The following is a 13624-nucleotide window of genomic DNA, read 5'->3' on the forward strand; positions in this document are numbered from 1 at the left end:
GCGCTGTACAAGTACCTTTAACATAACATAACATATCCCCCCCTGGGGAGATACGTAGGAATACCACAACACAAACAGCCGGTACTACCGATAAAGTGGGAAACTGAGACATTCAGATACCTGGGTATAGACTTATGTCATAATACCGAAGACAAACATAGGCAAAGCACCGTAAAGGCAGTATCTAAAATAGAAAACAGTATGGTATTTTGGGCCAAGCTACCTTTGACTATGATGAGAAGAGTTAATTCTTTAAAGATTAATTCTAAACCTTCCAGCCATCACCTCTTTGTTTTTGCTATGTCACCCCGAGTGGGACGGGTATGCCCAGACGTGGGTCCCGTGCCTGCTGGGCCTAGAGACCCAAGCTACTCCTCACTGATGAGCCTCAACAAGGGCGAAACATGTTTGGGGATGCTTGTGGTCTCGTGCAGAAGGGATGTGGCCTAGCAGTTCGGGCTGGACTGCCCCTTTTGGGATGGGGCCAAGCCTGATTTGCATATGGTCTTTCCCTTCTGTAATGGCTTGGCAGGCGAAGAACGGTGGTCTGGAGGGTTGCCCAGAGCATTGCCAGTGGTTAAGATTAATTCTAAACCTTCCAGCCATCACCTCTTTGTTTTTGCTATGATGAGAAGAGTGGCATTATTAAAGATGGTGGTACTGCCCAGGCTATTACACTATTTTGCTAACATCCCACAAACGATAGCCCAACGATACCCAAACAATTCTTTTCGAAACTACAGAGCATATGCAGGGGTTTCATCTGCCATAATTCCAGGAATATAATAGCATTATGGGAGTTACAAAACTCGTATGAGCAAGGAGGCATTAGATTGCCAAACTTTGAAGTATACTATCTGGCTAGCCAACTCCAACTCGTATGTAGCAAGGTGGCTATGGGTGGAACAAACACTCTAGTCACTGCTGAGTGCCGAGAGCACCCCCTATTTCTTGAACCACAATGTTGTTTCCCAAAACAACAGAGGGTTGGAGAGGGCAGACGGTTAGACCTGGGTGGGAAGACGTGCCGCATAGCTTGCCAGTTAATGGAGAATCCGTCCCTGCATTCCCCACAGATACCGCTAGTGGCGCTGGAAGGAGTAGATGAGCAAATAAGGCTGAACATCAGAAGGAAGTGGGAACCGGTGGGCATAGTGACAGTGGGGGGTGTGTGGCGCGATAGGAGGATTAAGGAGTGTGATACATTGGTGGAGGACACAGGGTTGCATCATGGACAATATATCACATATTCTAGGCTAGTGAGGATCATCAAAGGCACATGGCCCAAAGAGGTGCTGGCCCAACAGCCAGAGGCAGTCATAGAAACAATTTATGGCGTGCCTGAAGGGGGCCACAAGGTCTCCCGTATATATGAGTTGCTGATGTCAAAGGTTGGGAAAGAGGTGGTCCAGATGAGACTAAACTGGGAGGAGGTGGGGGAAATCAATGGAGGAAGGGCTGTGGGTCAGAGTGCAAGGATACCATAAAAAGGTATCGAGAAACGCGCGGTTGCAGAAGATTCAGTTAGAACGTCACCCACAGAGCATACATGACACCCAAAGAAAATAGCTAAGTTTAAACATGCAGGTTCACAGACATGTCCGAAATGTGGGGAAGTGAATGCAAGAATGCTACATATGTTTTCGTCATGCCGCGAAAATTGAGGGAGGTGGCCCATATCATGGCAGAAAAAGATATTAACTTGGACGGGAGCTCCTCTTGGGCGTGCCTGTGTGTGGGGGGTTCCGCAGGCCTTGTAGAGCTAAACACGTGAGCAAACGTAAAGACCTGGCGTATATACTAGCTAAACGCAGAATAGCAATGAGCTGGAAAGCATGTAGGAGACCGCCGGCACAGGTCTGGTGGCAAGATCTTAAGAAATGGGCGAATGCTGAAACAATGGTCTGGCACAAGAGGCAGCGGGTAGGGCAGGGGAGGAGGAAGCGTACATGTTGGTCGCGTGGAGACAACTAGTAGCGACACTATCCGTGTCAGATCGGGAAAGCCTGGGAAGAGATAGTCCTGCCGGAGCGGAATGGCAGAGGAAACGTTTGTAGGAGAGGGGGGGGGAGAGCAAAGTGTACTATAGGCAGGGGTATTGGGGGGAAGCTGTGGGGAGAAAATGCAACATGAGACTGTACGTGAGAGTTAATATGTACAATGGTTTACTGAGCTGTATGGATGACATGTTGGAAAACTAATAAAAACTATTAAAAAAATAAAAGGTTTGCGCTAGCTGAAAGATCAAAGCTTTAAATATGAAAACGATTTGATAGATTCATCTTTTGAATTTTTTTGTATCAGCATGGTCCATGTTTGGTTGGCATTAAAAACATCTTTGTTTCTCGTCTCCATATCGTGTTTCCCAAATTTGACCACAAGTTCCCAAACACCAAATAATTTACAGGGCATAATCCATGAACTTACTAGGCATGCACTTGCATCAGGGAAGCAAGGAAATGCACCAGAGTTCTGAAGTTTGCCTTGTTTTCTAATTTTTGGAAGTTTCCACGAACCCCCTGAAAGAGAAGAGGGATAATAAATGTTCTCTAACTCTGCCCGACACTTCCTGTAAGAAGAAAGTCATGAGTTGGGAGGGTTGGGGGGGGGGGGGAGACGTGCAAATTTGCCACAGCAGACTTGCAGCCAGAGCCTTCCCACAAACATAAAAAAAAAAAAGTAATAATTATGTGGTACTCCAAGCCCATCTTCACTCCCTTCCCTTAAAATGTTCACCCATCCCTTTAACCCCCTCTGAAACTGCCAATATCCCTTGCCCTCCGTTTTAACTCCTATACCAGAGAGAGAGGCATGGGCAACAAAATAAACCATGACTATGCCCAGAAATCTCATTTGAAGAGTGGCTTGAATTCCAACCCTCTGTTTTCCAGTGGGTAGGATTTAGCCCTTTCAAAGATTTATAAAAACAAAAGGCCTTCTGTTCTATTGAGGGGGCACCACAGGAGAGCAGAGGTGGCATGCCGGTGGTGTCTCGTTACACCTCGGCTTTCAATGTTTCAGTTTGGGGCTGAAAATTTCTTACAAGAGTTACTGGAGTACCATCACCAAAGAGAAAGTTAGTTTTGGGAAATGGTCAAGAATAATTTGGGTATTACTGCTATGCAATATAGGCATTGAATTGACTGGGATGGAAGTCAAAAGAACATATAGACAGTCAATGTACGCAAACAGTCATGCACTTCGTGTTGACTGCAATGACCAACAATTTTATTAACTATCTTTCGTATATACAGCACATTTACCACAACTCATGATAACACGAGCTCTACTGGATCTCAGATAACCAAAAAAATGTGGCTAGCCTCTATTAAATTTGAAAATAGTCACTGCACAAGTGGAAAGAACAAACGGGCATATAATTGAACTGACTAAAAACAGCCTAATGTGTATGTTATTAGGCTTCAAAATAAAAAAGATAAAGTGATCTAATCAGGCGTAATGAAAAAAACAAGAACATGCATTCAACTATAAATGAGCACTGGCTAAACCGTTTACTTAACTAGGAAAGGATCGTGTATTTAAGTGATGGAGTTAAAAATAATGTTTAATGAAATCCCTTAAAATAAAATTAAAGCGATAATGGTTCTGAAACCAACGAGCTGGACAAAGAACAATAAAAAACGATGTAAAATATTAAGCATGGTAACCTTTACTGCATAACCGCATGCAAGACGACCAATAGAGGTTTGCGGTTTCCAAGAATATTGCAGCACATGATCAACACTTGTGTAACAACAACAAAATAAACACAAGAAGAAACAACTACTGAAATCTACTCACCATTCATGTTCAAAAACTAGCATTCAACACCATGTTGCGTTCGATATGACCCAACAGGAGGAATTTGTGGTAATTCCCAGATGCACAGCAAGGATTCCGTTAACGCACACTGAACACCCACTGAAATCCAAAATGCTCTTTTGAACAGAATTCCGTTTTAACTGCAATCGTCCTCCGAGTACACAGTGGAGTATTTTTTCCAGTACGAAAATACGTTAACGCGAAACCATTACTTACATACTTGAACAGCTTCACAAAATGGCAGTATAAGTGTTAAAACACCAGGATGTTTAAAATGTTCTCGATTAAATCAAGCACGTGTTCCCATGGTAACATTAGATCTGAATTATCGTGTAACTTGCACCACCAGTGTAGCTTCTGGTCACAAGCCTTACAGCAGCAGATAAACGGAAAATTGCAGCGTCTACAAAACGCATGTCGGCGTGCTGCAAATTTAACTAGCCGGCAACAAATCAAAAAAAACAAACGATAGCACAGAACAGCAAAATCATAACGTGAATAGTGTTGGTGACATTAACGAAAACTGCATTGGTAAAAGGATAGTCATTGGCAGAAAACACTAAATCCTAAAAAGAGCATTGACCACGAAGTGCAGTTTGGGTTTTGCATATATAATAAGATGGGTTATTTATAAAGCGCTTAATACCCAGAGGTTTCTAAGCGCGGACCCGGGCATTCGAACCCGTGTTGCTCAGTGTCGTCTTGCTTCCAACGCGAGCACGTTGCCGCAGAGCTATCGTCCCGAGCGAAAATGTGTTCTCCATTGACACAGATGCCCATTTATCCTCCATTTCCTAGGTATACATACGATATGCCTCGGTCCACACATTATAGGGCAGGTATTACCTCCACGTCCATCTTCCTCGTCCCAGTACTTACCTTTGAGTATGTCCATACTGACAGGAACTCTTTCAAGCTGGCCTCCTCTGGCCCTCCCAGGAGGTATAATCTCCACTTACCCAACACACAGCAGTTCTTTTGTTACAGCTGGAACGGTTGGTTCCCCTCTGTGCTACGCTCCTGAGGGGGCAACGCTGGTGTCCCGCACTGAATGGCTCCTCTGCAGGGCTTGGTAGCTGCGGAGTGCTAGGGTTCCTGCCAGGCTCCCTGTCCGGCGGCTGTTTTGCCGGTGTCCTTGGGCAAGCGGGTTGTGCCCGTTGGCTTACAGGTGGCAGTCGCCATCCCGCGGGGGGGGGGGGGTGAGGGGGGATGACTGGGGGGTTCTGTGCCCCCCCCCGGTGAGTATGCTCAAGGCAGGGGGCTGCGAGGCCTCCGTCCTACCAGCGTCCTGTTTTGCATCTTCCTCCAGGATGGCTTACTTTCAGCCGCGATGCTGCCTTACCCCAGGTGCCCTTGCAGGCTTCCCGTGTGGCGAGAGGATCGGCTTGCAGGGGCCCACTTCTCCTGTCCACCATTGTGGGGCCTGATTTTGCAGCTTGGCCCTTGCGGCTCATCCCCTGAGGGGGTGGAGCTTGCTGGGCCTTGACTGTGTCATGACATTGCTGGGGCAATGTGGACACCGCCGGCAGGTTTCTGGGCTTTTCCGTTTATAGTTGGTGTACGAGTCGCCAGGGGTGGGTGGGCTGCTTGTTTCTCTGCAACGCCGGTATAGAGAAGTATGCTGAGCATGCCTCTTTCTCTTCCTCCAGTTTGGCTAAGAGGAGGAAGATGGCTTCCCCTGCTCCTTGGGATTCTAGTAAATGCTTTTAAGCTTGTTTAGAGAATTCATGCTTCCCGCGCTGCGGGTCCTGGTGTGCCTGGACCAGTCGTGGTGTCTTGCTCTTCCGATCCTTCTTTCTCCTCCTTGGACGCTGCTGGGTCCTCCCCGTCGTCAGATGAAGTCTCTGGCAAGTACTCAGATCGGGATGACATCCAACTGGTGATGGACCAGATCTACGTGTCTATGGAGTTTGAGGAGCCTTCTGTTGTGGAGCGAGTTGCTGAACCGTCTATTTAGCAGTATAAACATTCCCCCGAAACTAAGTTTTCCGTTGATTTCTAACATTTGGGACAAGGTCCTTTGTGAGTTGGCCTGATTGAAACAGATCTCCATGCCCTGTTTTATGGCTAAGTCGTACTTCCATCAGGGGAGAGTCATCCGGCCTGCCTCATGTATTGGAGGTGGAGGACATTCGGCCAGCCTTGTGGGCTGTTCTTCCAGGACTGCTGAGGAGGCTGCGGTCAGGGACCCTGTGGACCAGAAGGGTCGGGCGTTTGTCCTGCTTTTCTCAGAACTGGGACCGGTTGGCCTCAGACTCCTGGGCTTGGCCCACGGTTTACCTGGGGTATCGGCTAGACTTCCCCCTCCTTTGGAGTCCAGTCTCCAGGTGCCCAAGAACTTCTGTCACCGGATGGCCCTGCGCTCTGCCCTCCAGGACCTTCTTCAGAAGCAGGCCATTGTCCTGGAGCCGTCGGGCCAGAGGGCAACTGCCTACTATTCACGAGTGTTTCGGGTCCTCAAGCCAAGGGGGGGGGGCTCTCCTTATGTCTCATCATCAACCTGCAGAATCTTAATGCCTTGATTCAGTCTCTGCGATTCAAGTTAGAGACCCTCCAGTCCATCACCCTAGTGGTATTGAGGGAGAGATTGGTTGGTTTCCCTCGACCTGCAGGATGCTGATTACCATGTCCCGCGGTTCCTGTAGTTTGCCGTGGGGCAGGGTCACTGCCAATTCAGAGTTCTGCCCTTGGGGCTCAACCACCAGGTTGAGTTTTCATGAAGTGTTCTGCTCCCCTGGTGGCGTCTTTGCACCTGGTTGGGATTCAGGTGTCCCCCTGCTTGGACGATTGGTTGATCCGGGCCAGTTACCGTCTCCGGGTGGTGGCAAATCTTCATGTTGTCTGTCGTGCCCTGCTCAGGTAGAGGTTTTTGCTCAATCTTCCGAAGTCCCACTTGTCTCTCTTGCAGATCGGTGCCCAGTTTTGCACCGGGAGGGATTGGTTCAGCACCCACTGGACAGGGCCTCCTGGCTCCAATCGCTCCTGCAGGTTCTCCGTCGCGGGTCTTGGGCTTCGACCATGGACCATGTGCGTCTCCTGTGTCACACGGCTTCCTGTGTCTTTGTGGTTCACTAGGCCCAGCTGCATTTGATACTTTTGGTGCGTCACCTGCTGTGCCATGGCATCCCTTCAATATGACTCATTGATCCCGTTCTCCTCTGGACGTCTCTTTGCTGGTGTTTGGTCAGCTCCCATCTCCGGAGGGTTGTGCCCTTGTCCCTGACCTTGCCGATCATTCTGCCAACCAGTGGCCTGGGCTGGGGGGCGACTCTCCTGGACTCGACTCATCAGGCGAAGTGGTCACATCTGGACTTGGGGAGGTTCTCCAATTGGAATGAATTGGCTGCTGTTCGGTGGGCCCTAGTGGTCTTCTAGCCTTTGCTGCGGGGGAAGAATGTTCTGGTTCAGACTGTCAATACTGCTGCTCTGGCTTATATCAACCATCAGGTGGGTACGGGGTCCCGCTCTCTGGAGGATCTGGCTTTGTCAAATCAGGACCTGGGTACAGGTTCACCTGGTCACCTTGAGGTCGGTCCATATCTGAGGGGGGTGGACAATGTGACTGGGGACCATCTCGGAGTGTGTTTCCAGTCTCTGGGGTGTTGTCCCTGCACCCTGAGGTTTTTCAGGTGGTGTGTCAGCAGTCCGGACATCTTTGCCTCCCCCTGCAATGCTCAACCTCCACCGTTTTGTTCCCAGACACCATCCCCAGGGGGTTGGGGGGCTTGGATGACATCTAATGCAGCTTGCTGCAACACTCCAATGTTATCCACTGCCAGGGACTGACTTGGTCAGATTGCGAAGGGGCTCGGATAGCATAGCAAGATTTTTGATAAGCAACACGTAACTATGCCCAGAAAAATGCACACCTGTTTTCAGGAGGTTTTGCACTCTGAATGTCCTTCACTTTGACAGGATCCGCCAAGATACCTCCTTCTTGAAATACAAAACAAAAGAACTCCAGCCTTTGTTGTAGAAATACGCACTTGGCCTTGTGCAAGTTGAGGCCCAGAGCTTCCACTCTCTCCAATACCTTCTCTAGTCACTCAAGGTGTTCCACTTCTGACCAGGCTAAAACCAGAATGTCATTGCTAATGCTTAGGGCCCCAGGAATGCCTGCAAGTGCCCCCTCACTGAACTTTGAAACACTGCCGATGAAATTACAAAACGTATCCGTGTATCGGTACAGGCCTTTGTTGGTTGTCAACGTTGTGATGTACCATGAAGCTGGGTGAAGTACCAACTGATAGCCATCTCGTAAAACAAACTTTGAAGAAAAATTAAAACAATGATCCCTGCAGATCAGCCACGTCGTCATCAATCGTTGGTCTAATGTGCCTCTCCCTTTTTATTGCTTTGTTTGGGAGACATATCCACGCATATTCTGACAGTTTGGTTGTTTGGGCTTGCGTGCCACTACCCACGGGTTGGATCCTTCAACTGGTTCAATAAAGTCCATTTGCACCAGTTTCTCCAACTCTTGCTCCACCCGTTCCCTCAGATGAAAAAGTATGCACCTGTGTTTCAGTGCCACCAGCTGAACCATCTCAGAAACAGCCCTGAAACTACTGATGGACCTCCTCCTCTTCATTGGCCAGAGCACATGTAAACGCTAGCTCATGCAGAACACATTCAGCGTTTCAACCACTCTCTGTTTGTCAGATCTCAGAAGGAAACGCTCAGTCAATATTCACCATGGGGGTGAAATACTTCCTCAATGCGTCAGTAGGTGCGCGATATGAATTGTGCTGGGTGCCCCTGCAGCAGCATGATCATCATGTGAATTGAGCATGAATGGTGGTCCATACAGGCATGGAGGTGGGCGTGGGCCCTGCTTTGTTGAGGGGGTGGAGGGAAATTTAACTTGGCTCGCAGGGGTCCCCAAAATGTTGTGCTACACCACTGGTTTTTCATTGCTCAGAATCCCCTTTGAGAAGTTATTTTAAGCTTCTCTGCGTTTCTACATCTGGGAAACGGTATATGGTCTACAATGGTATATGGTCTAAATCGGGGTTACACAAAAACAGAGAATGAATTGGCAGAGGCAAGTCTTGAGAATCAGAAAAGAGAGGAGCTACTGAATCCAAAACTGAAAACAGAGGAAACCCCACCAATGGTATTTGTATCAAAATACTCTTAAGTAATCGGATCAAGAACATAATAAAAAAACTAGAGAGTATAATCATTCGACGAAAGGGTGGAACCACTGTTCAAGGAACTACCCACCTTTGCATACCAAAGGAGCCAGAACCTCAGAGAACAGTGAAAACGAGAAGTTTGAATACCAAGAAAGACAACGAGGATTGGAACATACCCTTGCTTAAGCTGTAGCAATTGTGGATATGTGCAAAAAGGGAATGTTGTGAGTCATCCACACACAGGAGAGAAAATAAAATCTGTAACTTTGCAACATGTGCAACAAGCAACAATCTAATCCATTAAGTGCCCTTGTGGGCTGTACTATGTGGGTCAATCTAAACGCTCAGCGAAAATAAGATGGAACGAACATCGATCTTGCATACGGAATCAGAATAAGAATTCTGCTGTAGCACGTCAAATCCTAGAAGTGATCAAGAAGAGAGAACCACATGGTAATATCCAAAAGAGACTGGACCAAAGGGAATCCTTTTGGATAGACAAGTTGGGAACTTTAGCCCCTAAAAGGCTAAATGAAGAGATTCATTTTGCTCGCTTTTTGTGAATAATATGCCTAGAAGAAGTGTCACAGCATGAATGTGATATATGCGGCATGAGGATCCCTGAACGTATGCATGTTTAGTTTTATGTTAATTATTTTTTATTTTGCTATATTTCCCTATCTCTCAATCGAGAGTTACATGGTTAAGTTTACATCAAACGTTATTGGTTCTTTGTGAAAATATCCCTAGAAGTCGAATAACAATGTAATTATGATATATGCTGGATGGTGATTTAGAAACGCATGCATTTAGATGAGTTGTTGATTTTTTGTATGGAATACGAATAGAGGCATATGTTATTCTGAAGGTTGCGTAGAAGTTAAGTGTAAAGAATACATTCAACGTGTCTGTAAAGACAGATTAGGCTGATTTAACACAGCAGTCGATTCCCGCACGCTGCGGCGAACGCGCAAGTGTTTTAATATTGAGTGGCATTCCCATGTTTGAAACAAATGCACATATGGACAGACATAGATCCCCTTTATAAATAATATCTCCATAGCACAAACATACTGTGCTTTAGGTGTATGCTGACATTTCTGTATGTCACTGTGGCGACTACACGTCCCGCCTACCCGTTTCCATGGGGAAGCAGGATGCGAGGTGCGTCCGCGACGGTCGCTTCCGGCATACGGGCGACGCCTCGGGAGTCGCCATGGTGACAGGAAAACAACGCAATCCTGCGCGCTCGCATATGTTGGTTCGGCACTGGAAAGCAAGACAGAATATGCAACAGGTAAGCGCAGGAGCACTGTGTGGAAAGTCAGAAAAGAATGATAATCGATCAGGACGTTGCGTGGAATGTACATATGTTTCAGGTAGATCTCCGAGCTCCATAATTATTAGATAAGGCGGATGTATATACGGCACATGACCACTAAGGTAATTTCAAGAGCATTCGTTGGGGAAGCACAGGGTGATTTTACATTTGAACGCACTGGATGGTGGAAGCGATTGCAATTCTTGTTATTTTTTCTTTATGAACTACACCAATAACGCACACCTTTGGGAACACGATGCTGGTACGTACATTTCATATTGTTATGCTTTGTGAAACATCTTGATAAATTGAAAATATACTATTGTTGTGATCTATAAACGTACAGCCCTGAAGATGGTGCAAGACACCGAAATGCATTGGCAAAAAACATGTTCATAAGAGACCACGAGTCCCTTTTTTTTTCACCTCAAGCAAATCATGTGAATAAAACATGCTTTCATTTAAATAGATAAGATTTGGAAGTTTATTTTCAATACTAATATGTTTGTAAGAACAAACTAAATAGCAAACTATCTCAATTACTATATAAGTGTAACAGATATTTAAAGAAAACAAAAGAAATTAGCTCTAACAGAGAGCAAAGGTGTGAGCGCCGGGACTTATTGGGTGGTTTCCACCCGATTTTTCGTTTTGGCAATATGGTCTACATCTCACACAACCAACCACCGACACGAAAATACCCATATGCTCTTTTTAGTTTGAATATATGGTATCTAACCTCCTTCACAGTACAGAGTTGTACAGATGAACATACCCTGCTCAAAAATCAGGTTGACAAAAAAAAAGCCCTGTGTCGGGCGCTGTTGAGCAGCCTAGTGAACTGGCCGCCTGATCGAGTGTCTCCGGTCCCATCTACAATCCTTATATGAATCTATCCTGAATGCTGCTGAGTTTGAAGCTGGAAAACACATGCGAGCAAAGGTGGAAGTCCTGTGCACAAAATATTAAGGATTAGGTCTCCGAGACCATTTATAACTGTAGCAGTGGCGGTTTGAAAATTCAATCCCAGCAGACACAGAGACCGCGCAGCCGGCACGACCCGACACCTCCGGACCAGCGTCAACTTCAAAACCCACTAACCCGACTGCTCCGGGTACATTGAGGGACGCGTTGGTGCCCGAGAGGTGATTTTTGTACCCTGGTGTGGCCGGCTGGTGCGGCCGAGTCGGCCAGGGTGGTGAGAAGGAGGTGTGGTGGGTCGGGCTCTACCCGATGAAACTGCGGAGCAATCTATCTGACGGAACTACCTGGGGTGCGGAGGCAGAACTCCATGGCAGACAAAAGTGGGAAGTGCAGCTGTCCCGGACAAGAGCGGTACACCAGGGTGGCTGTCAGCCTGCTTGCGTCCCCCACTGGGCTGAAGACGTGGTGGACTACCGCGGCTCCGACATTAGGACAACGGAGGATACATGCCCTGCACGAGGTGAGTGGAGTGGGGGCCTGGACTGGTAGTCTAGCAGCGACAGTGCTCTCTAGGAAAAGGGTGCATCCTGCAGCTCTGTACTGTACCAGGCGATGGGACAGCTAGATGCTCCTGGGCTCGGCTGTGTGTCCTAGAGGTGTAATATACACGCAGACATAAATCGAATCAGTACGGCACGTCCCCCGTAATCCTGTTAAAGTCAGGATAAATGAACTGTGTTTGTGTATAATACAATAATGAAGCGCTCTGCACACACACCCTCTCGGGTGCCTGGGAAGGAAACAGAACAGCAATGGAACATCAGCGGATCCCCGCTGGCCCTTCGGGGGGTACCAAGCAAAATCTCAGTTAACTGAGAACACACGAACTGGGCAGACCTGGATGTCGGGGAGGCTCCACATGGAATGCTGAGAATCACCAGGGTGGAAACAGGGGAATTAATACATAAACCGGAACCCGTGTACTCGGAAGCAAAGTGAGGAGAAACTGGGAGACACCACTGGGGAAGAAGATTGTGGGTGGTGGAAAACTTACTCGTGTGGCGCAGCTGAGCTATACAATCTGAAACACTTAATACTTTGTTAATGCTAAGTGATTGAGACCTTGAACCGCCCCCCCCCCCCGATACCTCGCACCATCAATCCAGAACGACCGGGAAACTTGAGATACAATATTACTCTAACTACATTGCAGCACTCCTACGAGACATGACTAAAGGTGCTAACAAGAAAACAGGCCCGATGGACTCCTTTGCAGGCCCTGGGCCTGAGGTGGCTGAAGTTGCCAAACACCCTGGTGCCAGCAAGGAGGCGGCTGCGATGGGAAGCACACATGATGATTACCTCCTCCAAACCATGCAGAGTGGGTTTATGGCAATGTAAAATTGGACGATATTGTCACCACAATGAGCACGCTTAGAGCAAAATTAGAGAAGGAAAGCGGGCGCATCTATGAGGTTGAAACAAGAGTCAGTACAACAGAAGACACTACAACATGGACACGATATTTCAACCCTCAAAACTGAGCTGAAGAATATAAGAAACAAGTGTGATCTGGAATCGCAATCCAGGCGGAATATATGAATTATTGGGGTGCCTGAATCAGCAAACAGGGGCCCGATGGAACCCTGTGTCAAGTTGCTATTAAAAACACTGACTCCTCCACACTATCCGCACAGTTTCTTCTTGAAAGAGCACACCGCACCCCGGCCCCGCTTCCGCACTGTGGTGCGCTTCCATGTAAGATCATAACCAGGCTGCTTAACTACAGGGAATCGAGACACTATCCTAAAGCTTTCCAGAGAACAAGGCACGCTAAGAATTGAATCATGTAACATCCACATCTACCCAGACTTTGCTGCAGGCGTAAAAGCCAAAAGGAAAAGTATGATCCTGTGAAGAGGCTCCTGCATGAACGGGAAGTATCATATTCTCTGATATGCCCCGCAAAATGAAGAACACAACATGGGGGCAAAGCATACTTTTGAGACCCCTGCTGACGCACTTTACTTCGAAAGCCTCTATATCGGCTCTGCCTTTATCACCAGGCAGAGAAACAATTAATCTGTTAAGAGAAAGAAAAGATCAGGAAGAAAAAAACAGCTGAGATAAGACTGCTGAGACTTTAGCCGCATGCGGAGTAAATGACAAAAGGCATGCAAAAATGGTCCAATTAAACTTAGATGGGAGCCCGATTGGGGGGACATGGTGGTCAACAAAACGCCATTGGGAGTATCCGAAGTTCAAAGGGCAATACATCATCTAATTGGGGTGGATTGTGCGCGAGGCGGGTGGGAGTTAACCAAGTTAAGTTAAAGGAGTTGAATGCTAAGTATGTAGCTAGACCAAGAACGTATGGGTCACGAAAGTATGACCACAAAAGCTTTACTCGGGTGAATGG

At 47.3% G+C, this 13624-nt stretch overlaps 1 protein-coding gene across 3 annotated transcripts in view; it reads right to left on the reverse strand.

Moving 5' to 3' along the window:
• Nucleotides 1-13624, reverse strand: part of PRKACB (protein kinase cAMP-activated catalytic subunit beta) — a 1065959-nt gene that overhangs the window by 866692 nt on the left and 185643 nt on the right. The window contains exon 1 of one of the 3 annotated variants that reach the window (XM_069641608.1): nt 3802-4061. The exons of the other annotated variants lie outside the window; for them this stretch is intronic. Within the exon in view, the coding sequence (XP_069497709.1) occupies nt 3802-3808 (7 nt within the window). The 5' untranslated portion in view covers nt 3809-4061. Of the gene's footprint in view, nt 1-3801; nt 4062-13624 lie in introns of those variants that run through there. 3 annotated transcript variants of the gene reach the window in all.

Source organism: Ambystoma mexicanum, chromosome 1q, assembly GCF_040938575.1.
Source record: "Ambystoma mexicanum isolate Mex_15411 chromosome 1q, UKY_AmexF1_1, whole genome shotgun sequence".
Taxonomy (NCBI): domain Eukaryota; kingdom Metazoa; phylum Chordata; class Amphibia; order Caudata; family Ambystomatidae; genus Ambystoma; species Ambystoma mexicanum.